Raw genomic sequence first — 27,230 nt, forward strand, 5'->3', positions numbered from 1 at the left:
AGCTGTTTGACTCATCTTTTCTGAGCTCTTTGTTCATAATGTTCAAGAATTCTTTATCTTCTATGGAGAAAGCAGGTTTGTCATCATCTTTGGTGGTCTGGAACACTGAGCTTCCTAGATGTTCTCCTAGTGAAGTCACATTTTCTGATAACTACACCCCCCACAATGCATTGCTCATGTGGCTCTGCAGTGAGAATGACAGAAAAAGTGTCACACTCACCCCAGAGCCACATTACAATCAGGGAAAGGCTGTCAGAGGACAGAACACTTTTAAATATAATAAAAGAGTGGGGGGGGGGGGGGGGAAATTGATATGCTAGAACAAGATTTAAATAACCAGGTAAATGATCTGAGAAAGATAACTGAAGAGGCATTTATCTTTAAATCTTTTTTTTTTTTTTTTTTTTTTGAAAGGACAACATGCTAGATTGATAGAACAGCACGAAATACAAAATGAGATACTTGAACCGTCTGAAAAAGCTATGGCAGAAATGAATCAGGAAGCAAAAAAGATGCCAGGATTGCTAGCTATTCTCCGAGGACAAGCAAGCTGCTTATTCTCACATGTGGGTCGACGTCTGCCCGGGAATCGGCATTTTGCAATAGCAAAAACAGAAAACGTTTTGCCAGAGTCCAATGGTGCGCATGCGCGGAGTAACTTCCCGCCCGCCGTGCAAGCGAGTACCTCAGTTTTTCTTCTTCTTCGACGAGTTGTGGCAGGTTCCTCTTGTGCTCCTCGTTGAGGCCCAGGAAAGGAGTCTTGTTTTTTCGCAACTTTTTTCGCTGTTCATCATTGGTTTCTTTAAAAAAAAAAAAAGAACTTTATCCTTTTAGTTCCCTCTTAGTATTTTTTCCTAATTTTAAGTTTTCTTTCTTTTTTACGCAGTCAGGTTTCTCCCCTTTTTATGCCCTTTCATTTTGGCCGAAGCTGTTTTTCCTTCCATGTCATCAAAGACACCCAGCGGCTTCAAACATTGTACTCGGTGCAACCGGACCATCTCAGGTACCGATACCCATTCCTGGTGTATCCAGCGCCTTGGGCCCGCCCACAGCCCAGATGCTTGTAGTCTATGTCATCGATCACCTACACGCTGTGCCGGGAGCTTCAGGGTGTCGAGGGATTCGGCACCCGAGAAGTGTCAGCACTGAGAGGACCACTCCCCCTCTATACAGGAGGTGCCAATGCGTTGGTCTCCTAGCAGCCCGGTACCTGCTCCTGAGCCTCAGCAGATTCTGCCACCGGCTGTTCCACCAACCCCACAGCCTTCTCCAATGGCGGCACTCGACGAGAGCATCCGGGTCCTGCTTCCAGAGCTTCTGGAAGGACTGCTGGGCCAGTCTGCTTCAGTGTCGGGGATGCTTGCGCCTTCCATACCGTCTGCTGCAGTGGCATCTGGCCCTTCACCTGTGGTGCGGTCCCTGTCCTCGGCAGGTCGACTCCCCTTCAACGTTGGTGGAGGAAGCTTCGCCGCAGTTCATTTGGGCGTCAGCCTCTCAACATCGCCATCAAGGATGTCGATCTTCGGCTTCAAGGCAGTCTCAGTCTCAGAGTTCCCTGAGGGAAGTATTATCTGATACTGAGGAGGAGCGTTTGTGGGAGTCAGAGGGAGATCCTAGATACTTTTCTTCTGATAAGTCATATGGGATTCCCTCTGAACCTTCCCCTCCACCTGAAAGGAGACTGTCTTCTCCTGAGAGTCTTTCCTTTACATCTTTTGTCCAGTAAATGGCTACAGCTATTCCATTCCCTATGGAGGTTGAGGATGAGCCCAGGGCTGAGATGCTTTTGAGGTCCTGGACTATCCTTCTCCACCTAAGGAGACTGTGACAGCTCCTCTACATAAGGTACTGAAGGAAGTCCTTATGCAGAACTGGTCGTTCCCTCTATCTGACCCCATGATCCCGAAGAAAGCTGATTCCCAGTATCGGATCCACAGTGAACCTGGATTGATGAGGTCTCAGTTACCCCACAATTCCAAGGTGGTGGCTCCACCCTCAAAAGAGCCAAGAGTACTAGGGACTATGCCTTGGCACCCCCAGGCAGAGAAGCTAGGACCGTGGATTCTTTTGGGAGGAAGACATGTCAGGCCGCAATTCTCACTGCCCGTATCCAGTCCTACCAGCTCTTCACGAGCGTCCATTTGCGGAACTCGGTGAGGCAGCTGTCAGTCTTGGTCAGTGCCCTCCCTCTGGAGCAGGCCAAGCCTTTTCGCCAGGTGGTCAGGCAGCAGAAGGCATGTCTTACTGATGTGCACACTAATAAAATATATTGTCTAACTACACTCTGATTTTCCTGAGACTACGTACAGTAATGATTAGAACAGTACAAATGATATCCTAATGATCCTTATGAAAACTTATCACATCTTATGCAAAATACACATTAGCAGCTTTCCCTGACCAAGAGCTGACGTAAACCAGTCGTACTTAGATAAAACCACTGCCTAACCCCAGACTTGGAAATATATCACTGTGATCTTACCACTCTGTCCTGATGACGGCTTCAGGTAAGACCGGAGCAGAATCTCCCCAGACGATATCTCAGCTGTCTGTGTCTTATGTAGTGCAGGTCTTTCTCAGCAAACAAGCAGGTTCCCGTCTCTCCTTTGGTTCTCAGAGCCAAAATCTCTGCCACAGGTATTTGCACCAGTTATGCAGGTCACAAGGTTGGTATCATACAGTCTCTAGCTCACCCCAAGCCTTGCTGGATTTCTCAGGTCCTTACCAGGTACTCCTCCTCCTAGGGTCTCCAACTAACTTTTTCTCTCACTCTCCCCGCGTTCTTCCAGACCTCTCGCTCGGGTGATAGCCTGGACCAATTCCCCTCTCATACAGTACAGTGCATGGGTAAGAAGAGTTCTTTGTTTTGTGACCTTGGAGTTGGTAACTTCTGGTGCCATGAGTATGACTCCCTTCCCGGCGTCTCAGAGATAGAAGGGGGATGGTTGGAACACAGAATGTCCTTGGCTTCAGCAAGCCTGTCAGTGATTTTCCACAAGCTGAAGCTGGATCTTGCTGACACAGAGATGTTGCAGCAGCCATCTTACTATACCAAGATGTCATAGGCTTGTATAGGCCAAGACCAGCTCAGGCTAGATCACAGGGAAATACCCCTACACTTCCCAATGGTATCAAGCTACAGGGAATCTGGAGGATATGATCCAACTGTCCATCGAATTTTGAAATTCGCTTCAGTGGTGGACAATCTGATCCAATTTGATCATGGGACAACCATTCTAAATTCCTCATCCACAAAAAGTGCTGATGACGGATGCATCCCTCCTGGGGTGGAGAGCTCATGTAGATGGGCTTCACAGTCAGGGAGCCTGGTCCTTCCAGGAAAAAGGTGTTCATATCAATCTCCTAGAACTACGAGCAATCTGGTACGCTCTGAAGGCTTTCAGAGATCGGCTGGCCTACCAAATTATCGTGATTCAAATGGGCAATCAGGTTGCAATGTACTACACCAACAAGCAAGGGGGCACCGGATCTCGTCCTCTGTGTCAGGAAGCCATCAAAATGAGGCTTTGTGTGCGCCGTCATGGCATGTTTCTCCAAGCCACTTATCTGACAGGCGTAAACAACAGTCTGTCCGACAGGCTGAGCAGGATATTGCAACTTCACGAGTGGTCACTGAATATGAGCATAGATCTTCCGAGCTTGGGGCACCCCCTCGGTGGTTCTTTTTGCCACTCAGATCAATCACAAGGTCCCTCAGTTCTGTTCCAGGCTTCAAGCCCACGACAGACTAGCATCAGATGCCTTTCTCCTTCATTGGGGAACAAGCCTTCTGTGTGCGCATCCTCCCAAACCTGTAGTAGGGAAGACTTTGCTGAAACTCAAGCAAGACCGCGAAACCATAATCCTGATCGCACCCTTCTGGCCGCGTCAGATTTGGTTCCCTCTTCTTCTGGAGTTCTCCTCCGAGGAACCGTGGAGATTGGAGTGTTTTCCAACCCTCATCACTCAGAACGAGGGGTTGCTTCTACATCCCAACCGCCAGTCTCTGGCTCTCACGGCCTGGATGTTGAGAGTTTAGAATTCACCTCCTTGGGTCTTGCTTGCTTCCAGGAAAGATTCCACTAAGAGGTTTTACTCTTTCAAATGGAGGAGGTTTGCCATCTGGCCTGACAGCAAGGCCCTATATCCTCTCTCTTGTCCTACACAGACCCTGCTTGAATACCTTCTACACTGGTCTCAAAACCAACTCAATAAGGGTTCACCTCAGTGCAATTAGTGCTTATCAGCGTGTAGAGGGTAATTCTGTCTCTGGACAGCCTTTAGTTGTTCGCTTCATGAGAGATTTGCTTTTGTCAAAGCCCCCTGTCAAACCTCCGCCAGTGTCATGGGATCTCAAAGTCGTTCTCACCCAGCTGATGAAAGCTTGACCTGGAAGGTCATTTTCTTGGTGGCTATTACTTCAGCTCGTAGGGTCAGTGAACTTCAGGCCTTAGTGATGGATGCACCTTATACTAAGTTTCATCACAACAGAGTAGTCCTCCGCACGCACCCTAAGTTCCTGCTGAAGGTGGTTTCAGAGTTCCATCAGAACCAGTCAATTGTCTTGCTAACATTTTTTCTCCAACCTCATGCCCACCCTGGCGATAGCAGCTTGCACACCTTGGACTGCAAGAGAGCATTGGCCTTTTACGTGGAGCAGACAAAGCCCTTCAGACAGTCCGCCCAGTTGTTTGTTGCTTTCAATCCCAACAGGAGGGGAGTCACCATCGGAAAACGCACAGTCTCCAGTTGGCTAGCAGATTAAATTTCCTTCGCTTATGCCCAAGCTGGGCTGACTCTGGAGGGCCATGTCACGGCTCATAATGTTAGAGCCATGGCTACATCGGTGGCTCACTTAGTCAGCCTCCATTGAAAAGATTTGCAAGCTGCAACGTGGTCATCAGTCCACACATTCACATCACACTACTTCCTTCAGCAGGATAACCGATGCGACAGTCGTTTTGTGCAGTCAGTGCTGCAGAATCTGTTTGGGATTTAGAATCCAACTCCAGCCCCCCTAGGCCCTTTTTTATTCTGTACCAGGCTGCACTCTCAGCTAGCTGTATATACTTTCAGGTTAACCTATGTTATGTTCTCGCTGTTGCGAGGCCCAATTGACCAATGTTCATTGTTTTGAGTGAGCCTGGATGCTAGGGATACCCAACATGTGAGAATAAGCAGCTTGCTTGTCCTCGGAGAAAACGAAGATACTTACCTGTAGCAAGTATTCTCTGAGGACACCAGGCTGTTATTCTCACAATCCCTCCCACTTCCCCTTTGGAGTTGTTATTGTTATGCTTTTTAATTTAACTGAGGTACTCGCTCACGCGGCGGGTGGGAAGTTACTCCGTGCATGTGCAGTGTGCACTGCACGCACTCCAGAAGACTCTGGCAACAAAAATGTTTGTTTTTGGTATTGCAAAATGCTGAATCCCGGGCTGCCGCGGACGTCGACCCACATGTGAAAATAATCAGCCTGCTGTCCTCGGAGAATACCTGCTACAGGTAAGTATCTTCGCTTTATCCGACAGCTTGACTGTAAAGATAAGGAGCATGCTGCTGAGTGTAGGCTGGGAAAAGCGGTAGTCACTTCAGTATTGCCATCATGCAGCATAGCACAGAGAAAAAAGAATGAGACAGTAATTGATCTTATTGTAGAGAATAATAAAGTGAATGAGAAATTAAATCATAAGTCTGTAGCAGCACTACAACAATTAAGTAGGCCCAGGGTCCAAGATGGAGCTCAGATAACCTTAGTACCCTTAAGTTCTAGTGAAATTAAGGCATTAATTACAACTCTTTCCCCATGGAAAGCTTTGAGGATACAGGGTTATTCCTATCCTTCCTAGCAGCTGTTGCCCAAGCTGAAGATCTCACTGGGTATAAGAATTTTCAAGGTGGCATAGCATTACAGTCTGATCAAAGCAGTAGAAATATCTACCAATGAGGATGAGTTAAATGGAAGAGATTGTCCTATCCAGAAAAATGACCAGTCTTGTTTCTGAGTCCAGGCTTCAGGCAACGTTGAGGCCAGGCAGTCATATTTAAACAAGGTGATTTAGATCCTGAAAAATATCTAAAAATAGCAGTTATGTGGGGCCTGTTGTAAATTTTGGGGTACAGAGACCCCCAAGAAGGCTGGAGAGACCTTAAATCTGACTCCATCTCTAAATAGCACTAGTACTGGGGTAATCAAGGAGCTGTGAAGTTCTAAAAGGAATTGCCACTAAGAGAGATGTTAGGTCTAAGGAAAAGATACCAGCTTTATGACAAACTGGATTTAGATTACAAGTTATACAATGCAGAGAAAGATAGCCTGATACAGCAAAAGCATTTATACTTACAGCCTTTCATCATTAAGTGAAGCCCACAGATCATCATTTGGAATGAGGAGTTTATTTGCCAAGGTACAAGTCAAATCAGTGATTGACAACAGGCACGTAAAATCAATTAGTTATAGGAATATAATAATCCAGCTGCAAACAGGTGTTAATTAGTTCCTAATCTTTTATAATTTCTCTTACCAATTAAAGGTTTTACAAGGGAAAGCAATTAGGTAGTTTGTCAATTCTGCTAGACACATTGGTTTCCCTTGGAGAGAGAGAGTGGCAACCCTTTTCTCTCTCTTAAACCAGGAAATACCCTGATTTTTATAGGTGCCCTCAGGATATGGATAATATGACAGTAGATATAACTGATTGGATCTATGCTAATGTCATGGTTGTCACTGATTGGCTCATGCTAATGAGTAGCTTCTATCTTGCTAACATGGTTTTGTCTTTAGCTCACTTGACCACAAATCTTAAGCAAGACCCTGCATCCAGCTACACCTTTCCTTTCTCACACCATGGCTGACCACAATCCTGCTCACAGGAAAGTCTCATTTCTCAACTTGTTTTTCTAACTTACATTAGAGAAAATTCCACTTTGCAACAGACACGGCTTCCATTTTGTGCTGAAATCCTCCATTTTGTTTCCATATCTATTGACCTAACTTTTCCTAATTTAGCTTATTTAGGCCTCAATCCGGGCTACAAACTAGGCCATACTTTTCCAGTAAGCTCCCAGTTATGTCAGCCATCAGATTTCTGACTCAGCCAAGGTCTGTAATGGCCTGAGCTCTATGACTGGGCCCACCACCATTCCAGTGGGGGGGTCTCTAGCTGTACCATAATTATACAGGCCTAACGACTGGTTCAATTTCTGCTAAAGTACCAGTAAGAAGTGAGGAAGATGATGATGATCAGTATGAGTTTGCTAGTTATTATGGTGAATTAAGGGCTTATGTGGCGTGGAGAGAGAGAGCAAATGATTGAATTCAGAAATTTTGAATCCGTTCCTTCCTTGGGAAGAAGGGAGCTTGCAGAATTTGAGGAACTTATGGAGAAAGTAAGAATAATTGCTAGATACAAAATCTGAGAATGCAGCACTACTGAAAAGAAAAGCTAATATAGCAACATCCACTGGCAAAAGTGTGGTACCAAGATTAGTTAGATTTTCGCTGTACTCATCCACAAGTACAAGCAGTGTTAATCAAAATGTAACACAACCTCAGACAGAGCGAGGACCAGGATTACTTTCAGGATAGAGAAATAAGTATATAACTATTGCCATACTGGGACAGACCAAAGGTCCATCAAGCCCAGCATCCTGTTTTCAACAGTGGACAATCCAGGTCACAAATACCTGGCAAAATCCCCCAAAAATGCAAAACATTTTATGTTGCTGATCCCAGAAATAAGCAGTGGATTTTCCCCAAGTCCATTTTAATAATGGTCTATGGACGTTTCCTTTAGGAAGCCGTCCAAACCTTTTTTTTTTTAAACTCTGCTAAGCTAACTGCCTTTACCACATTCTCTGACAACGAATAACAGAGTTTAATTATATGTTGAGTGAAAAAAAAGTTTCTCCGATTTGTTTTAAATTTACTGCTTTGTAGCTTCATTGCATGCCCCCTAGTCCTAGTATTTTTGGAAAGAGTAAACAGACGCTTCTCGTCTACCCTTTCCACTCCACTCATTATTTTATAGACCTCTAACATATCTCCCCTCAGTCGTCTTTTCTCCAAGCTGAAGAGCCCTAGCCACTTTAGCCTTTCGTCATAGGGAATGATAGTATTAAGGATAATGGGTGAAGAAATAAGTCTGTGGGACAAAAAGTTGTTCCTGTCAGTAATTTATTTCATAAGGAGATTAGGCATGTTCAGCAGGTGGAAGAAAATGTTTCCTGTGAAGACAAAAAACAGGACTCTAGACCAGAGAAAGTCAGATTAGGAAATAGGCCACGAAGTGGATCAAGAATGGGGAAGAATAACTTGTTTTTCTCTTGCACTGAATAAACATGTGAAGGCTGCTTATCCCCGTCATCTAAGGTAATAAATCCTATCCAGATCAAACTCTCTATGGAGCCCTTTTACCAAGCATGCAGCAATTCGTCCCTACCACCAGCTACCGCAGAAGCCCAATGGTAGTGCCAACTCCCACTGTGCAGCATTTCTGGCACCAAAAATGTTTTTTAAATTTTTTGTCACTGGAGCCTTGACTGCCTCCTAAATAGGAGGCGGTAAGGGCTGCTCCTGGAAATGGTCACGCAGCAAGTGTTATACTTAACACACCACCATTTCCATTTAAAACAAAAAAAAGTCCTTTTACCGGTGGAGGTAAAAGGAGGCCTTGGCACGCTGGTTTCTCACCGTGGGGGTCCTTTTACTGTCACTTGGTAAAAGGACCCCTATATCAATTTCTATATATTAATTACTAGTAAAAAAGGCCCATTTCTGTTTTAAAGGAAACGGGCACTAGCAAGGTATTCCTCGGAGTGTGTATGTTTGAGAGAGTGTGTGTGAGATTGACTGTGTGTGACAGAGTGAATGTGCGAGTGTGTGTGTGACAGAGAGAGAGTGAGACTGGGTGCGAGTGTGTGTGTGAGAATGAGAGTACGTGCCAGGGTCCCCCCTCCCCCCCAGTTCCAGGGTCGTCCCCCCCCCCCCCCCCCCGGTCTGTCTCCCAGTTGCAGGGGGGTCTCCCCCTCCCTCCCTGTTGCAAGGGGGTCCCCTCCTCCCTTCCTTCCTACCTTTTTCCCAGTTGCAGGGTCTCCCTCCCTCCTTTTGTCCTCCACGTTTTAAGGCACTGTCTATCCAGTTGAAACAGCTTTAGACTTGTTTCAGATGGAACAACAATTTTAAAATGCCAATGTGAAACAGCAGCTCTTAGGTTTGCTTGGTTTTGAATGTATACCAATGACGGCTGTGTAGGGGAGTGGAAACAGAGATTAACCAATGGGCTTCCTTGCTTACCGTAGACTTGCGTTGCTCACTTCCACTCTTGTGCATTAAACGTACTGCAGCATCTCGTAGGTTTGCTTCGTTTGTTTTGAGTGAATGTGAATGACGGCTGCGCTGGGGTCGAACCCGCTGCTCTGTCCGTCCCCCCTCTTCCGATTCGACACTGGACCCCGACGGCCGCCCTGAGCCCTCACCCGCCTCCTCCACATTGGACAGTCGTCGCAGGCACTCTCCTTCCTCTTCGTCCTCTCCGACAGTCCGAATCCAGACTTGGAGAGGGAGGGCAGCGGCAGTTTTTTGATGGCGGTTTCTGCGCTCGGGTGTTTCGGGATGTTAACAGCCAGTCTCGAGTGATTCCTAGACAGGGGGAGGAGTAGGATGTTTCCCTACTCCTCCCCCTGCCTTGGTCGCTGTTTACTGCTGACCGGGTCGCAGTTTGTTGCTATGCGTCCGGCTGGTGACGTCACCCGAGGCGCAGCCAATCAGTGGGATTCATGACGTCATTTTGATCTACAGCACCTAGCAGACCACGGCGGAAGCCAGGATCCCAGGCAGCTTCAGAACGTTGGAGGTGAGAATTATTATATAGGATAATCCACCCCAGCACTTATCCATACATGTGATGATTGCATTTTCTTAGTTCTGCTATTCAAAGTAATATTGAGGGGACGAACTCTCTACCGAGCAGTTGAGTTGGGAACAAATTTTAAGCAAGGGTTTGTTTTGAAGTTGTCATAATAAGAAATGATTCTGCTCTCTACTGTTTTGTTGACAGGCAAAGAAGCTAAAAAGTGTATGATGATGCCCAGAGACTACTTACTGCTCTGATTACTCAAAGGAAACTTCAAGCTAGAGGCATCCTGGGGTTCTGGCCTGCTCAGAGTGAGCAGGATGACATTCATGTCTACACTATGGAGGCCCTGCCACAATCTGCAGCACCTATTGCTACATTTTATGGCCTAAGGCAGCAGGTGAGAAAAAGGAATTAGAGTACAGATGTTAGCTCAGTCCATAGAAACATGACCTAAAACTCTTTGTAGTTCTTTTGCCTCTGCTTGTATTCTTAAACCTAAAGTTACTGTTCATTGTTGAGCTGCAGTGTTTCATTCAACAGTACTTCATTAAAGCCTGCTGTGGTAACATGAACGAGGGTGGATCCAGAGCCTGGACAAAGTGAAGCCACACAACAGGTTAAAATGAACAGAAAATAATACTTTTTTAACAGTGCTAAGTAGGGGGGGGTCCTATTAGCTTCACAGTCAAGGGAGAAAAGATGGCTGTCTTGATTCAGCCAAAGAAGTGGGGGAATTTTTTATTTAAATTTTTTAAATCAGTGTTTATATTCCAGTTGATATAACCTAAATTAATCTCAGTGGAGAATAATATATTAACATAGTACAACAATAAAAACAATTATTAAATGACCTGGCACTCTTGAATGCCCTTTTTCACCCAGGGGATATTCAGTATGTAATTAAAACCTCTGCATCCTTGAAAGCTTCTGGCCCTGATGGTCTGCCTCTTGACTTTTCTAAGCTATTGGGGCCTCATGTGATTCCTGCGCTTCTGGAGGTATATAATGAAGCTTTACTCTCCGGGCAATTCCCTAATATTATACGGGGAGCTAGGGTCTTACCAATTCCTGAAGCCTAGTAAGAATCCTTTCTTGATCAGCTCCTATTGGCCCATCTCGTTACTGAATGTAGACCTTAAGCTGTATGCTAAAATCATGAATCTGCTGATAGATATTGTCCCTAAATTTGTGGGTTCCCCCCAGCTAGGCTTCATTAAGGGGCATAATACAGCAACTTATGTGAGAGATATGCTATTGCATGGCAAAAGTGTGTGCCAAATGCCTATAATCCATACTAGTCATCTTTGATATAGTGTCAAAAGCTTTTTCTATATACTGGGACCTTTTTGTGGGAGGTTCTTCAAAGGCTCAGCTCCCATGGACCCATTCTTCAAATGATCTGCATACTTTTTACTGATCCATGGGCACAGGTGTTGCTGAATGGCATTCTCCCCCCCCCCCCCCCTCCTGGTTTCACATTAAGAAGGGGGCAAGACAGGGGTTCCCCCTTTTCCCGCATTCTGTACTCTGCATAGAGCTCCTAGCCTTGAAGATCTTGGGAGATGGGGGGGATCCAGGGTATTCCTGTGGGGAATAAGGAATTTAGGTTATCTCTCTTTGCTGATGACCTATTGATGGCATTCATCTCACCAGAGACATCTCTACCTAGGATCCTAGAGTTATTAATAGAGGATCTCAGGTTTGTGGATTAACACAGGTAAATCAGAGGCCCTTTGACAGAGGGTCTGGACTGTCGATATAAGGGTGTTTTCCTCTTTGTTGGGCGGGTACTCACTTGAAATATTTGGGCCTTTATATGCCTCACCTAAACACTGCTAATATAACTAGACTTTTGAGTATCACAAAATCTTTATGCAATCGTTTGCAGCAGCTACCTGTTTCTCTCTGGGGCAAAATAGCTCTTGTGAAAATAGTGCTCCTGCCAAAGTGGATGTATCTCCTGCGGCATCTCCCCATTGTCTTTATAAACATGATTTGACTTCTTATAATAACTTATTTATTTATTTATCTACAAGGCTTGATATACTGCCAGTTGCCAAGAAATAGCTTTAGAGCGATTTTACAAATGCAAGATATGCTAGAGAAAGCAGAAAAGTAATTAACAATTATAGGAGCGCTAGAGGAAGGGAATGAAACAGAGACTAATGGGGAGCAGCATAAGCAAGGGTAAAAAGGTGAGTCTTCAAGGCAGATTTGAAAGAGCTGTAGGAGGGTTCAGACCAGAGACTGGGGGGGGGGGGGAGTAAGTTCCATAGCTTGGGACCAATATAGCTAAAGGCAGACACCCATGTGGAGTCAAGTCAGACAATAGTAGGAGGTGGAAGCTGTAATAGTCCAATGTTGGCTGAGCAGAGAAAATGGGTGGGGGAGTGGAGGATGGCCTAATTGTTAGTGCAGCAGGCTTTGATCCTGACAACCTGGGTTTGATTCCCAGTGCAGCTCCTTGTGACCTTGGGCAAGTCACTTAACCCTCAATTGCCCCAGGTACAAAACTTAGATTGTGAGCCCTCTAAGGACAGAGAAAGTACCTGCATGTAGTGTGTACAGCGCTACATACATCTAGTAGTGCTATAGAAATTATTATTAGTAGTAGGGTATGATAAGGTGGGAGAGGTAATCTGAGGCTGCGGGGAGATGGGATTTGAAAACCAGAACTAGGAGTTTGAATTGAATTCATGCTGACAAAGGCAATCAATGTTCCTGAGAAAGTAAAGGAGTGATATGATCAAAGGGCTTGGCATAGTGAAGAAGATGGGCTGTAGTGGATTGCAATAGTTGAAGTCTCTTTAAGGAGTAAAGTGGAAGTCCTGCATACAAAGAATTACAGTAATCGAGGTGAGTGATCACTAAGGAGAGAAGTACTACTACTATTTGTCATTTCTATAGCATTACTAGGTGTATGCAGCGCTGTACACTTGAACATGAACAGACAGTCCCTGCTCGACAGAGCTTACAGTCTAATCAGGACAAACAGAACGGATAAGGGAATTACTTAAGGTGGGAATGATAAAACATACATGGATACTGAACAAGTGAATAGGGTTTAGAAGTTAAAAGCAGCCTCAAAAAGTTGGGCTTTTAGCCTAGATTTGAAGACTGCCAGAGATGGAGCTTAGTGTACTGGCTCAGGAAGTCTATTCCTGGCATATGGTGTAGCAAGATAAAAGGAAAGGAGCCTGGAATTGGCAGTGGAGGAGAAGGGTACAGATAAGAGCGATTTACCTGCACCTAGGGTGCATGCCCATTTCCTTTTGAAATTTCCCCGTAAATGTACCATTTGGTTTCATAATCCTATATAATAATTCTCACCTCCAACGTTCTATTGGTCTTGCTGCCTGTGTTCGTGACTTCTTCGGATTTGGTCTGCTAGGCTCCATAGCACAGGCTGACGTCAGCAAACGCATTGTGATATCAACATCAGAACCTGAGGTTAAAAAAAAAACCATGCCTCACAGCTGATCCAACCCCCCCTCCCCCTCCCAAATTGCCATACAGCTTGACAGCAGCACAAAAAAAAAAAGGCTTGAGCCTGCCTGACGCCACTGAAACGCTCAATAGCCGCCCTCCCGAAACACCTGGGGGGGGGGGTGCAGCATGACACTGCCCCTCGGTGCATCAACCCCCCCCCCCCCCTCGGCGCATCATCCAAGCCCCCCCACGAGTGCATTCTTGCCTGCTGTGTACACACCGCTGGGGGGGTGTCGGTTCCACTGGTTCCCTACTCCCTCTGCCCCAGAACAGGAAGTAACCTGTTCCGGGGCAGAGGGAGCAGGAAAAAGCGGAGCCGACACCCCCCCCCCCCCCCCCCCCCCCCCCAGCAGCGTGCACTCGGGGGCGGACTGCCCCCACCGCCCCGCCCTTGCTACGCCACTGGTCAAGGAGAAGATGCTGGATAGAGGAGTAGAGAGGATAGGAAAGACAGGAGATACTGGATCAAGGAAGGATGGAAAGAAAGGAAATATGCTTGCTTAGGGAGAGAAGGGTAGATAGTAGACATGGTGGAAGTAGGGTGACAGAAGGGTGATGCTGAATTGGGATGGGGAAGAGAGAGGGAGGGAGGGACCCTGAAACTCGGAGGGAGGAAGGGACCCTGAAACTGGGAGGGAGGGAGGAAGACCCTGAACCTCGGAGGGAGGGAGGGGGGACCCTGAAACTCGGAGGGAGGGAGCGGATGACCCTGGCACCCAACGGGGGGTGGGGGGGTGGGGAGGGGGACCCTGGAACTGGGAGGGAGGGGGGGGGCCCTGGCACACACTCTCATTCTCACACACACACACACACACACTCTCTCTCACAGACACACTCGCACCCAGTCTCACTCTCTCTCTGTTACACTTACACATTCACTTTCTCTCACAGAGTCACTCACACACACTCTCTCAAACATGCACACTCCGAGGAAAACCTTGCTAGCGCCTGTTTCATATATATATTTTTGAACTTCCTATTTAGCAAACTTTCTGTGTGATAAATCTCCTCAAGTTCATTCTGAAGTGTTTCCTCATTGTACTCACCCTGAGGCAATCATTATGCAACTCAATTTATTGAGTGCTTTTGATTTCGTAGACCATGGATTGCTATTGCATATATTAAATGACATTGGAATTGTTAGGAATGCATGGAATTGATTCAAAGGTTTTCTCAAAAATAGGTCTTATAAAGTTAAAATGGATGCAAATTTGACTGAGGTATGGCAAGGCCCTTGTGGCATCCCTTAGGGCTCGCTCATCACCAATTCTATTTAATATTTTAATGCATTCATTAGAGATATAGGATTCCAAGCCTTTGTATATGCAGACAATATCACTATACTGATCCTGGTTTTTCATACAATCAGCGATACTAAATCTGTGATCAACCAATATTTTGCTTTAATAGAAACCAGAATGGCAAGCCATCTTCTAAAATTAAACAAGGATGAAACCAAAGTTCTGTTGGTAGGGGCTAAAGATGGTTTAGATTCTGTTTGTCGTACAAATTTGAACCTACATTGAAAATATTAGTGATAACATTTGACAGTAGTCAGTCAATGGAACTGCAAGTTTAACTCACTGATTAAAAAATCATTTATAATACTACAGAAGTTAAGGAGACTCCAAACATACATTTAGTTAGACCAATTTAAATTGGTAGTCTAACAGGCTTATTTTCGAAAGCGAAGGGTGCCCATCTTTCGACACAAATCGCAAGATGGGTGTCCTCATAGGGTTGCCCAAATCGGCATAATCGAAAGCTGATTTTGGGCGTCCTCAACTGCTTTCCTTTTTGGGGACGACCAAAGTTCACGGGGGCATGTTGGAGGCGTAGCAAAGGCGGGACTGGGGCGTGCCTAACACATGGGTATTCTCGATCAATAATGGAAAAAAGAAGGGCGTCCCTGATGAACACTTGGACGACTTTACCTGGTCCTTTTTTTCTTACGAGCAAGCCACAAAAATGTGTCCTAAATGACCAGATGACCTCCTCTTACTCCCCCAGTGGTCACTAACCCCCTCCCACCCTAAAAGAAATGTAAAAAATATTTTTCCAGCCTCAAATATCATACCCAGCTCCATGACAGCAGTATGCAGGTCCCTGGAGCAGTTTTAGTGGGTACAATGCACTTCAGGCAGGTGGACCCAGGCCCATCCCCCCCCCCCCCCCCCCCCACCTGTTACACTTGTGATGGTAAATGTGAGCCCTTCAAAACCCACCACAAACCCACTGTACCCACATGTAGGTGCCCCCATTCACCCATAAGGGCTATGGTAGTGGTGTACAGTTGTGGGGAGTGGGGTTTGGTGGGCTCAGCACACAAGGTAAGGGAGTTATGCACCTGGGAGCAATTTCTGAGTCCACTGCAGTGCCCCCTAGGGTGCCCGGTTGGTGTCTTGGCATGTGAGGGGGACCAGTGCACTACGAATGCTCACTCCTCCCAGGACCAAAGGGCGTGGATTTGGTCATTTCTGAGATGGGCGTTCGTGGTTTCCATTATCGCCAAAGATCGGGGATGACCATCTCTAAGGTCGACTTAAATTTCGTGATTTGGCCGTCCCTGACTGTATTATCGAAACGAAAGATGGACGCCCATCTTGTTTCAATAATACGGGTTTCCCCGCCCCTTCGCCGGGACATCCTACGAGGACGTCCTCAGGAAAATTTGGGCGCCCCTTTCGATTATACCCCTCTAAGCCTTGTTACTATCACAATTGGACTACTGCAATATTGTTTTTTTAAGTTGTTCAAAGCAATTACAAAATAAACTATTAACTGTGCAAAATACTTCAGTTTGTCTGATATACTCTCCTTGTAAATATGATAGTATATCCTCACTCTATGTACAGTTGCATTGGTTGCCAATAGAGGCTCAGATTCTGTTTAAGCCAGTGGCGTAGCCAGTATGGGGCCACGGGGGCCTGGGCCCCCATTGATTTGCCCCTGGACCCTCCTGCTGATGACCCTCTCGATCCCCCCCCTCTCCCGCCACCAACCCGCCTTCGCCTACCTTTGCTGGCGGGGGACCCTAACCTCCGCCAGCCGAGCCGAGGTCCTCTTCTTCCCAATCCCGCGCAAGGCTTCCAACGTCAGACTCACAGAAACAGAACGAAGCCTGCAAGGCGTCATTTTGTTTCTGTGAGTCTGACATCGTGCAGGACGTCAGACTAGAACGAAGCCTTGTGCGGGATTAGGAAGAAGAGGACCTCAGCTCAGCTGGCGGGGTTTTGGGGGCCCCCACAAAGCATGGGTTGGCAGCGGGAGGGGGGGTCAAGAGGGGTGGCGGCAGGGTGGGGGGGTCAGCAATGGCAGGGGGACAGCGGTGCCGGGGGGGGGGGCTAAAATGTGCCCCCTCACCTCGGGCTCTGGACCCCCCTCCCGCCGGTCTGGCTACGCCCCTGGTTTAAGCTCTCTAGTACTGATATTATAGTTCTTTAATATATGCTTAATCCCTCTTTTTGTGAAATTTAACAACAGAATATGCTTAATGATGATTTCTTCTTCTGTTTTTGATTCTTCATTTGTTAATCTTTCCTGAGCAATTCTATTATTTCTGAAGTGCTTATCTTGTAATATATTTTTGAAAATGCATAAATTAAAAAAAAAGTTTCTGGACTAAAAGCTGGCAAAAACAACAAAATTCTTAGGTTCTGAATGTGCAGTAAATTATTGGTCAGTTGGGCTTCTTTAGGGAGTTGGTTCCAAAGCGTAAGAAAATGCACTCTTCCTGGTCATTTCAACTTCAGCTTCTTTTGGTATATTATGTATTCTATTCCTGTTTTTTTTTCTCCTTAATTTATAGGCAGAAAAAGACTCTTCCAGTACAGATCCGTATTTCTGCCTTTCTGACTTCATAGCCCCAAAGGACTCTGGTGTTCGTGATTACTTGGGTCTCTTTGCTGTTGCTTGCTTTGGAGTTGAGGAAATGAGCAAGGCTTATGAGAGAGAGTGTGATGACTATAGTAGCATCATGGTTAAAGCACTGGGAGACAGATTAGCAGAGGTAAGGTCACAAGCAGGTGTTTGTACTACAGGAAGAACTCAGCAATTTTCATGTGTCCCATGTGTTGGCATCTATTCATCTTAGTTGCCTAAGCTTATTTTACAGTGGGCTTTATCAGTCTGCATCCTGTATTCAGGAATCTCCTTATGTTCAATGGCAGTGCTGTTTATTGGAAGGGCTGGGGGTCTAGTGCTCCCCCCATTGATCCTAAGTATGGCCCTTTTGACTCTTTCCCTGGTTGGTTGGTTAGTTAATTAATTAATTAATTTTGCTCTCACCTTTTTCAGTACTAGCTCACCTTTACCTCAGACTTTCTTTTGACATATTGTACCTCCATATCCTTTATTCTGTTCAATACCCGTACCACACAGCTCTCATTGAGTTTGTTATGTGCTCCCCAAAATCCCACCTCTATTGTAAGATGGAAATTACACTATGTAGTTCAGACTCACTGTAAGCTATGTGGTCCTGGAAAAAAACAGAACAGCTGTTCAGAAGTTGGCTGTAATTTTTTTTTTTATAAATTTGCCCCTGCTTGAAAAATAGCAAAGTTCTCTGCTGGGGCAATTTCTTGAAATTGATTATTTTTAGGCATAACACAGAGTAGAGGATATACATAGAACCCAAAAAGAGTGGAGGTGGCCAATAAACAAAGACAAAACCACAAGATGAATGGAATTTCTTTATTGACTGACCCTGCATCAGCGGTCGTCTTGCCGAAAAATAAATATTGGTACTACACTCACAAAGTCCAAAATTTGCAAAATTAGATGAAATTGTCTCAGTTCTCAAAAAGCAGTGTAGTGCTCCAAGAGGACATGATGAGATATTGTCTATAATTAAGTTTTATTTCAGGTATACTGCACTATTTAACTTATTTCAGGTATACTGCACTATTTCCCATCCCCCAAACTCTTTTTCCTATCAGCCACATGAAGGAATTTCTGGCTGGTCACATGCTCTGATGGGGTCTCATGTTGCTAAGGCAATTCAGATGCCTGGTATACCCTGTTACTAAAGTGAGTTAGAAGTGTGGCAAGGACAAACTGCAGGCTTCCAGCATATATGAAAGTCCCAATTACAAGTCTCCAGCCCATGTGCAGCACCTATGATTGGTCCAGGGTAGAGGAGAGGTGGATGCTCACAACAGCCTACAAACCCTGCTGCAGACAAAGGAACTCTGAAAAACCAGGCATGCTTGGAGGGAGAGAGTTTCAGATCCGTCCAATGACCTATGGTTTTTCCCAAGGGGGTTTTACTTCCCCCCCCCCCCCCCCCCCCCCCCCCCCCCCCGATAGAAACGAATTCTCTATAGCTATGAATCTTTTCTTTCATTCATCATTCTTTCTGCCTTTTCTCTGCTTGCTTGCTTGCTTTCTTTCTGTTCTGTGACCTTTGTATGAGGAACAAACATTTCTTCCTTCTTTATCTAATTAGTCTAATTATAATGGGCAAGTCACTTAACCCTCCATTGCCCCAGGTACAATAAGTACCTGTATACAATATGTAAGCTGCATTGAGCCTGCTATGGGTGGGAAAGCGCGGGTTACAAATGTAACAGAAATAAATAAATTACCAGAGGTACTGATGTTAGATTTTGTAATTTTGTTATAACTTGAAACTGATGTGTGATGCTGTGCTGGTGGGTGAGGAATTAACAAAGACTTTTAATTCTCTTTAATTCATGTAAATATTTCTGTTTTATTTTGTGATAGTTCATAAGTGTTGTAGCGGATAGCAAACCAAATTGCGCAGCCTAGTACAATATGTAGATGTTTGTTTCCTTTGGCTACATGTGAATACACAGTCTCTTTAACTCTTCTTTAAAGTTTCTCTATACTGTGAAAGTAAGTTGTCCACAGTATGCCTGCTGCATGAATTCCATCTCATGTTTTAGATTTCCCAATAAAGTCTGGTTTTCAGCCTCACAGTTCCACTTATTGGGAAGGAATTGTATGTGCATACTGTGCTGTTCCTTTGTGACATCATCGCAGAATAGGAGAAGAAATTCCTCATGGGTGTGTAATACACAGTAAGCAAAGTGAGGAAAAAGTGAAGAAAAAACCAATGAGATCAGTCATTGGTCCCTTCCATTTATTCCAAATACATCACAAATATGGTGCAATCAGAGGTACGACCCGAAACGGGTCCAAAGACAAACAGGCCATATCATCTCACAACTGGGTGATGTCATCCGACGCAGCCCAGTGTGGATGCTGCCCAGTGCACTGTCTCTTTAAGAGGCCTTTGGCAGCATCCCACTACACATGCACAGGTGCCATCCCACCTAATGTGTGAGCACAGGGCCAGCAGTCTTCCTTTTTCCACAGATAAGAGAGCGAGTTTGGTTTCACTTTTGTATTAGTGCCTTCCCTGTGAGGTTTTTTTTTTTTTTTTTTTGCTTTATTTTCCTCATTAAATTCCTTTTTTGCCTCCCTTAGTGTCCTTAGTCATTTATGCCCTGTTTTAATTTTCTTTTTTTTCAGCTCCAAAGGCCTCCTTAGACCTGAGCTCTGGCCAGATTGCATCAACATTTTTCAGGGATGAGTGGACTTTATTATCTCTCACAACTGAGCTGTTTGATTTGGCATTAGCTGTTTTCCTTCCATGTCCCAGAAGGTTCTCAGTGGCTTCAAACACTGTTCCCAGTGTAATCGAGTCATCTCTGGGACTGATCCCCACAACTGGTGTCTCCAGTGCTTGGGGCTGGACAACAACACTCATACCTGTATCCTCTAGTTACACATGCAAAAGAGGACCCTCAGAGCCAGAGAGATCCAGCGCGAAAATCTATTTGGCACCAAGTCCGGTCCATTGACGTCGACATTGGAAGCATCAACTCCGATGGCTGAGGTGGTTCATTCTGACAATGTGAGTGCACTGACATTGAGAAGGTCTCCCCCTGCCTCGATGTCAGGCACTGCATTAGGGCTCCAGGACCAGTCTGCATTGGACCCAATACTGAGGCGACATGAGGGTTCAGTGACATTACTGTCAGTACTGCGGGATTCCAATGCTTAACATTGAGGCAAACCCAAGAAGAGTAAGCATCAATCCCCCATGAAGCTTGGTACCAGGAGCACTGGGTCATCAGCATTGCCGGTACCCAAGAAGCGTTGGCGTTAAGAGGAGCACTCCCCCTCTTTTGAAGAGGTGCCAGTGCTACCGCCTTGCAGCCGGGCTCAGGTTTCCGATTTGCCACCAACACCTTCGTAGGCTGTCACCACACCAGCACTGGTCCTGCTTTTGCTAATGGCTATCCTCGATGATCATTTCCGGGCCATGCTTGGGGAGGAGCTGGTGGTCTTCCTGCAGCAGCACATTGCATTGGCATTGAGGGCGCTTGCACCAACCACAGCACAACTCCAGCCTTCCTCAGAGTCTGGGCCAGCCTATGCAGTTTCCTGCTCGATGTCAGGGGAGGAAGCTTCCTCGGGGTCAGGTGGCAGAGCCGTACCTTGGTGCCCTGACCGGCCTGGACATTCCTGCAGTAGACCGAGGCAGGTGAGGATTAATTTCTTCTAGGAAGAGTTCCTTGAGTCAGAGTCGGACCGGTCATGGGACTCTGATGGGAAGCCAGATTACTTCTTGGAGACTGACACTTTGCTGGATGTGAATGAGAGTTTGGAGGGGAGGCCCGGGAGGAGATACCCCAATCCCAGAGTATTTAGGCTTCATGGACCTCACTGACCAGCAGTGCCTTACTAGGTACCGCTTTGATAAGGCTGCCATTCAGCACCTCGGTGACCAGCTACAATCCCTCCTCCAGAACAGGACACACAGGAATAATCCAGTGCCAGCACACCTTAAAGTCACTGCCTCGCTTGCCTTTCTTGCCACCAACACTGTTCAGTCAGTGCTAGCAGTCAATGTAGGCCTTACCCAGCCTGCCATTTCCAACTGCATTATCCAGTTTCTTGATGCCTTCTTTACCCCCACCTCAAACTATATTACCTTCCCCACTACTGCCCAAGCCCTCCAAAAAAATATGGCTCTGTTCTATGTCATAACCCACTTCCCCTCAGTTATTGGCATCAACTGCACTTAGACACCCTCCCTCCTGGGCACACAAAGAGACCTATAGGAACAGAAAATCATATCACTCTATGAACATGCAGGTGATATGTGATGCCTAGTCGGATCCCCTGAAACTGCAGCCATGTTGTGGCTTAATGTACTTTACTGAGCTGCTGTCAATGTTCACATCAGTATGTAAGATAAACAAAACAGCGAAGATGACTAAAAGTAAATGGACGATGCTCCAGATAAAAACCCAATCGATGAACAAGACTCGACACAGCCGTGTTATGACCTAAAGGGACTGCATCAGGAGTCTATTTTTAAAAACAACATAGACAATAAGTGACATAAAATACAGATGTAAGAGATCAAAACATTATAAGTAGAATATAAAATTAAATAATAGTACAATAAAAATAATAATTAATAAAATATTTGAATAGATAAAAAGCTTGCAAAGGAAGGTCATATAAGACCATTTTTAAATGGTGTCATAAAAAACATCGATATTAGTCTGAAAAAAAGCATGTATTTATACCAGTTGCATCTTTTAGAATTTATACAAATCGCTTCTATGTGTATATACTACTGTTATCAGAAGCTATAGACTGGATATAAATGTATGTGTGTACTACTATGGAAAATATAATTAAATGCACTATTAACCTTTTGCGATCAGAACAATCAATCCTTGTGTCTAATCAAAAACATATGTGCTTGTATTAGTTAAGATTTACAATGGTTTGACATCCAAACAAATGAGTGAAACAAAAACAATTGATATCTCATAATATAGTGTAATGACAAAAAGGATATGTGAAAAAAGAGGTTCTGTGAGTCCACAATCATCCTAGTACCCAATCTTAAATTGTGTGGTGTTTAAACTTGATAGTACCCAAAATTAGACAGGAAGCGGTAAGTGTTTGTAAGATAGAAGAGAGGATAGAGATGAACTTACTAGTCATACAATAGTGGAACTTGTAATGGAGCTGCAACATCTATTGCGTCAGAATAAAAAAGTACTGTGTATTGAAATATGCATGAATTATTTTGAATGGCGCCTAATTGAACAAAAATAATGCTTCAGATAAAATGGCTGCATTGTGCACCAGTTGCGTTTTACTTTTATATGATGTTTAAAGTGCTTCTGGTCCACATCAGATATCTGGATTGCCTTGCACTTGTCAAGGTTAGCGCTTCAGCAAAAATAACGCCCGGCTATCTACTGAGAGAGTAGCAAACTCTGCACAAGTTCCATCGTATGTTATCTTGAACAGCATGGAGAGGGGGAACACAAACCTTACCTCTTGTCTACTTTCTAATCTCGAGGGTAGACCCGGATCGGAAATTGTAAACAGAACAGTCGTTTGTCACGCTTATTTAAAGGGCGCCAATTTTAACAGTGCTTGATGACATCAGAGCTGTTTGCAAATTGAGTTTTATAAAATTAAATACCCTGGATCATGCGATTAAAAACAGTCGTGGTCAGCAAAAGCAGGTCACAGAGTGGGAAAGACCAAGGACGAAGAAACAAGAAAAGTTGATATGTCTTTTTTTTTTTTTTTGTCTTGGTTTTAATTATATATTTCGCTTCAGTATAGAGCAATCAAGCCAGGTTACAACAGTCACTGGAGGAAAGGACTCTATACGGTTCGTGTTCAGCTAGTGCCTTTGTCAGGAGTCCTTAACAGACATAAAATAAATATAAGAATATATGCTACTCTCTGCAGTGAATTAAAAGCAGTCAAATTAAAATAATATTATATAAAATGTGTGTAGAATTAAAAGTGTATAAAGAGACAGATGTGGCTATCCATAAAAATGATGGAAGAGTGATAAAACAGTAAATAAATGAATAAATAAATACCAATGAAAAGTGCAAATAATAAGACCAAATGAGCAGCCCTTAAAACCTTAATAAAAAGCAGAGGAAAAAAGAACCGAGGAGCAGTGGCGTACCTAGCGTATTTGACACTCACGGGCCGATCACTTTTTAACACCCCCCTCCTCTATATGAAAATATTATTTTTAGTAAAATCCACGAGTCACACAACAAGGGTGTACCTAGGAAAGGCAGCATCTTAAACACTGCAGTGAGCACTAGAACATCAATACACCCATTGTAAAACTTAACAAGACATTAGTAAAAATGATCCTGCAAACAGAAAACTGAACCCCCAAGAGGCCAGATTCCGCATACCATGCAACACCACAGAAACAGTGATGCATGTCCCCTAGTACTGTGCAAAATATAAAGATAGCAGGCGTAAATTTGAAAAAAAAACGACAAATACCAATCACCACTTTACAAATTAACAAATAGAAATAAAACAAAAATAGAAAGAAGATAATACCATTTTATTGGACTAATACATTTTCAATTAGCTTTCAGAGGCCAAAACCTTTTTCCTCAGGTCAGTACAGTATACTGCTGTTACGGTTCTGTCCTGACCTAAGGATGGAGGTTTTGGTCTCTGAAAGTTAGTCAACAATGTATTAAAATTAGTCCAACAAAAAGATCACCTTATTTCATTTTCTATTTATCACCACAGCTACAGTACTACTTTATTCTAAAGCAAATAAATAAATCACTTTTTTTTCTACCTTTGTCGTCTCTGGTTTCTGCTTTTCTCGTCTTCTCTTCACTCTCTCCCTTCCATCCAGCATCTGTCTGTTGTCTCTGCCCCTTCCATCCACTGTCTGCCCTCTCCCCCTTTCCATATGGTGTCTGCCAGCTTTCTCTGCCCCTTCCCTCTCTCCTTTTTACACGATGCATTCCAGCATTTTCTCCTCTCTCCATCTTTATCTCTCATCTCTCTGTTCCCCATCCATATCCATCTTCTGTCTATTTGACTTTTTCTCTCCATGTCCCTCTGACTCGCTATCTCTCCTATCCATAACCTCCCCTCTGTGTCCCTGTCCCTAGTCCCATGTTCAGCATCTGCTCTCTGTGTTCTCATCCCTCTTCCCCCCATGTTCAGCATCTGTGGCCCTATCCCTTCCCATGTTCCTCGCCCTTCCTTCTCTCCTGCACTCCAAACCCAGGGCCAGTATCTCTCTCCTCGTCTTCATAGTACTGCATCTCGTTCTCCCCCTCCCCAGATCCAGCTTTTATCCAGTCTCCTCTCCCTCATGCATCCCATCTTTCTCTTCCCTCCCCCTCTTTCTTCCCTTTGATCTTGCATCACTCTCACTCCTTTCTCCACCCACTTTTCCCATTCCCCTGCCATTGCTTTCCTTCCTCTCTCTACCACCCTTTCCCCTTAGGTCTGGCATCGCTCTCTCTACCCCTTCTTCCCCTTAGATCTGGCATCACATCACATCCTCCTTTCTCCACCTCCTTTCCCTTTCCCTATGGTCTGGCTGGCATCGCTTCCCCCCTCCTCCCTCCACGCCTGCTCTGCTCCTGCATGCCTCCAAGCTTTCAGGCCCGCCAGCAGCGTCTCAGCGATGAAAGTGCTGCCTTTGGCCTGCCCCGGAAGCCTCCTCTATACAGCTTCCCGCGTAGGCGGGACGCTGTCCAGAGAAGGCTTCCAGGGTTGGCCGAAGGCAGCGCTTACATTGCTGATGCTGTCGGAAGCCTCGAAGTTTAAAGACCTGCATAGTGGGGCGGGCATGGAGCGAGGAAGGGGGAGAGTGATACCGCACTAGTTGGGGTTGGGATGGGACACCCATGCAGGACCGCACCAGTCGGGGGGACGGGGACACCCATGCAGCACCGCACCAGTCGGGGCAGGAGAAAGACTACTACTACTACTTATCATTTCTATAGCGCTACTAGACGTACCTCCAAGGTAGCACCCCCTCACGATCTGTACCCAGGGCAGGCCGCCTCCACCACCCCACCCTCAGTATGCCACTACCGAGGAGTAAAATAGCACATGTGGATAACCTATAAGTGTGGTGTAAAAAAGTGAATATGGTGAAGGTGCTCATAAATATAAATCTCAGTGAATAAAAGGTGCATGCAGTGAAGGTGCTGATAAAAGTATAGACATCAGTAAATAAAAGGTGCATTTTCACATTAATATGAGTGTAAACAGTATATAGTGCTCAAGGGATGATCAAAAGTAAGTTTAAATCAGTATATTGTGCAATCATAAATGGTATGATAAAGTGAACAAAAACACCGTATGTGTAGAGATTCTAGTAAACATACCAGGTAACAGCAGAAGGATAATGCAAGCAGCAACAGTGAGTCTCCAAGCAATGTCAGTGAAAGCAAGGTACTGCAAATAGCAAAACAAGACGTGAGATAAAAAGTACTGGTTCTAGCATCTGTAACAATGAATGGGGAAATATAAAAAATATAAGGAGAAAGTCCTGTCTGAAAAAAAGAGCAGAGAACTGTTCAAAACGAGACCAATAAAATTCTAAAGAAAATAAATTAACTAAAGGAGATCATATGATGCCATGAGAGGATAAGGATGTGTTTTCTTCTCAGGGAGCCCTCCGCACGGAATTTGGAAATAACCATCATTTAATATACCCCGGAACACATATTCAGCCAAATACCCAAACAGTTATCCAGTATGGAGTCACTTCTAGTAGATACCACGTGCCGGGCAGGAGAATTAGAGATGAGTGTCGGTGCTTGAGGACCAGGTCCCATAAACCTCTGCACTGGTTGCGGCCCTTGAAAAATACATCAAAGAACATGCGGAGAAGTTGGAGGACCTCAAAAACAGGTCCCGCCAGCAAAACCTGAGGATCATGGGAATCCCTGAAACAGTGGGGGACAGAGTGCTTGCGTCCGAACTAGAAAAATTGATTTCAAAGGAGTTTGCACTGAAGGACAGCCTGGGGCCCTTGTGCTTGGAGGGGGTCCATCGCATTGGGAGACAACAAGATGGCAGATGAAGGCCCCGAGTAGTGCTCATAAAAGTACACAATTACGTGCACAGAGATACTCCGGGGGTACAGGCTAAAGAGAGATATCTTACAGTACATGGGGGAACCCATACAAATATTTCAAGACTACTCAATTTTGCTGCAAGAGAAGAGACGGCGCTGTACACTGCTATGCGCCATATTACATGAGAAACATTACCACTTCATGCTGACTTATCCAGTGATGCTGAAAGTTTATGTAAATGGCCGCTGGCAATCGTTTAAGACCCTCGCAGCGGTACAAGAGTTTGTATCTAGTATAGAGGAGACTGTAAACGATGGCAATTGATCAGAAAGGCCACATCATCATAAAATATAAATCCTAACCTCGATTATGCAAGGGCAGAAGAAGGAAAGTGACCTATATTTTGTGTTACTTGAGACATCCCCACAGCGATACTATTTTCTAGATTGATGGTAACAGCACAGAATGGACAGCTACTCAGTACACTAGAATAAGAGGGGAACCCTTACTACAGAGTAAAGCTATGGGCAGGCTTACTTACATCTGGTCACCGTACTATGTGAGAGTGAATACTATGAAGGAGCTTAAACATCTCACATATTGATGACAAAGAACATGGTCTTGTTTGAGGTATTCACAGAAGTGGGGAGTGAGGTAGAATCTAGCAGTTGACTATAATTGAATTGATAATTGGCATGTGCCGCTTGGGAATAACTCGCAGTCTTAGTAAGTACTTGAGGCCTCACTGGAACTGTTTTCATGTTCAATGTTCTGTATAATTTCGTGTATTCACTATATTGTGATACTAAACTTTGGAGATTGTTGGGAGCGGGATGTTATAGTCTAGTACATATTGACTTAGAGCCACCCACCAATGCAACAAGGGAGAGCAGTGCACAACTTTAAGTGATTAAGATGTTGCCTTGGGGGGGGGGGTATGTCTTCCACAAATAATATCCATGAAAAGAGGAAGACATACATTTAAGATATTTTGCACGCT

General features: G+C 44.9%; 1 protein-coding gene across 1 annotated transcript in view; it reads left to right on the forward strand.

Annotated features, from left to right (window-relative positions):
* Nucleotides 1–27,230, forward strand: part of MTR (5-methyltetrahydrofolate-homocysteine methyltransferase) — a 345,546-nt gene that overhangs the window by 297,700 nt on the left and 20,616 nt on the right. The window contains 3 exon segments of the mRNA XM_030196515.1: nucleotides 4,714–4,720; nucleotides 10,065–10,254; nucleotides 17,155–17,355. Of these exon segments, the coding sequence (XP_030052375.1) occupies nucleotides 4,714–4,720; nucleotides 10,065–10,254; nucleotides 17,155–17,355 (398 nt within the window).

This window comes from Microcaecilia unicolor, chromosome 3, assembly GCF_901765095.1.
Source record: "Microcaecilia unicolor chromosome 3, aMicUni1.1, whole genome shotgun sequence".
Taxonomy (NCBI): domain Eukaryota; kingdom Metazoa; phylum Chordata; class Amphibia; order Gymnophiona; family Siphonopidae; genus Microcaecilia; species Microcaecilia unicolor.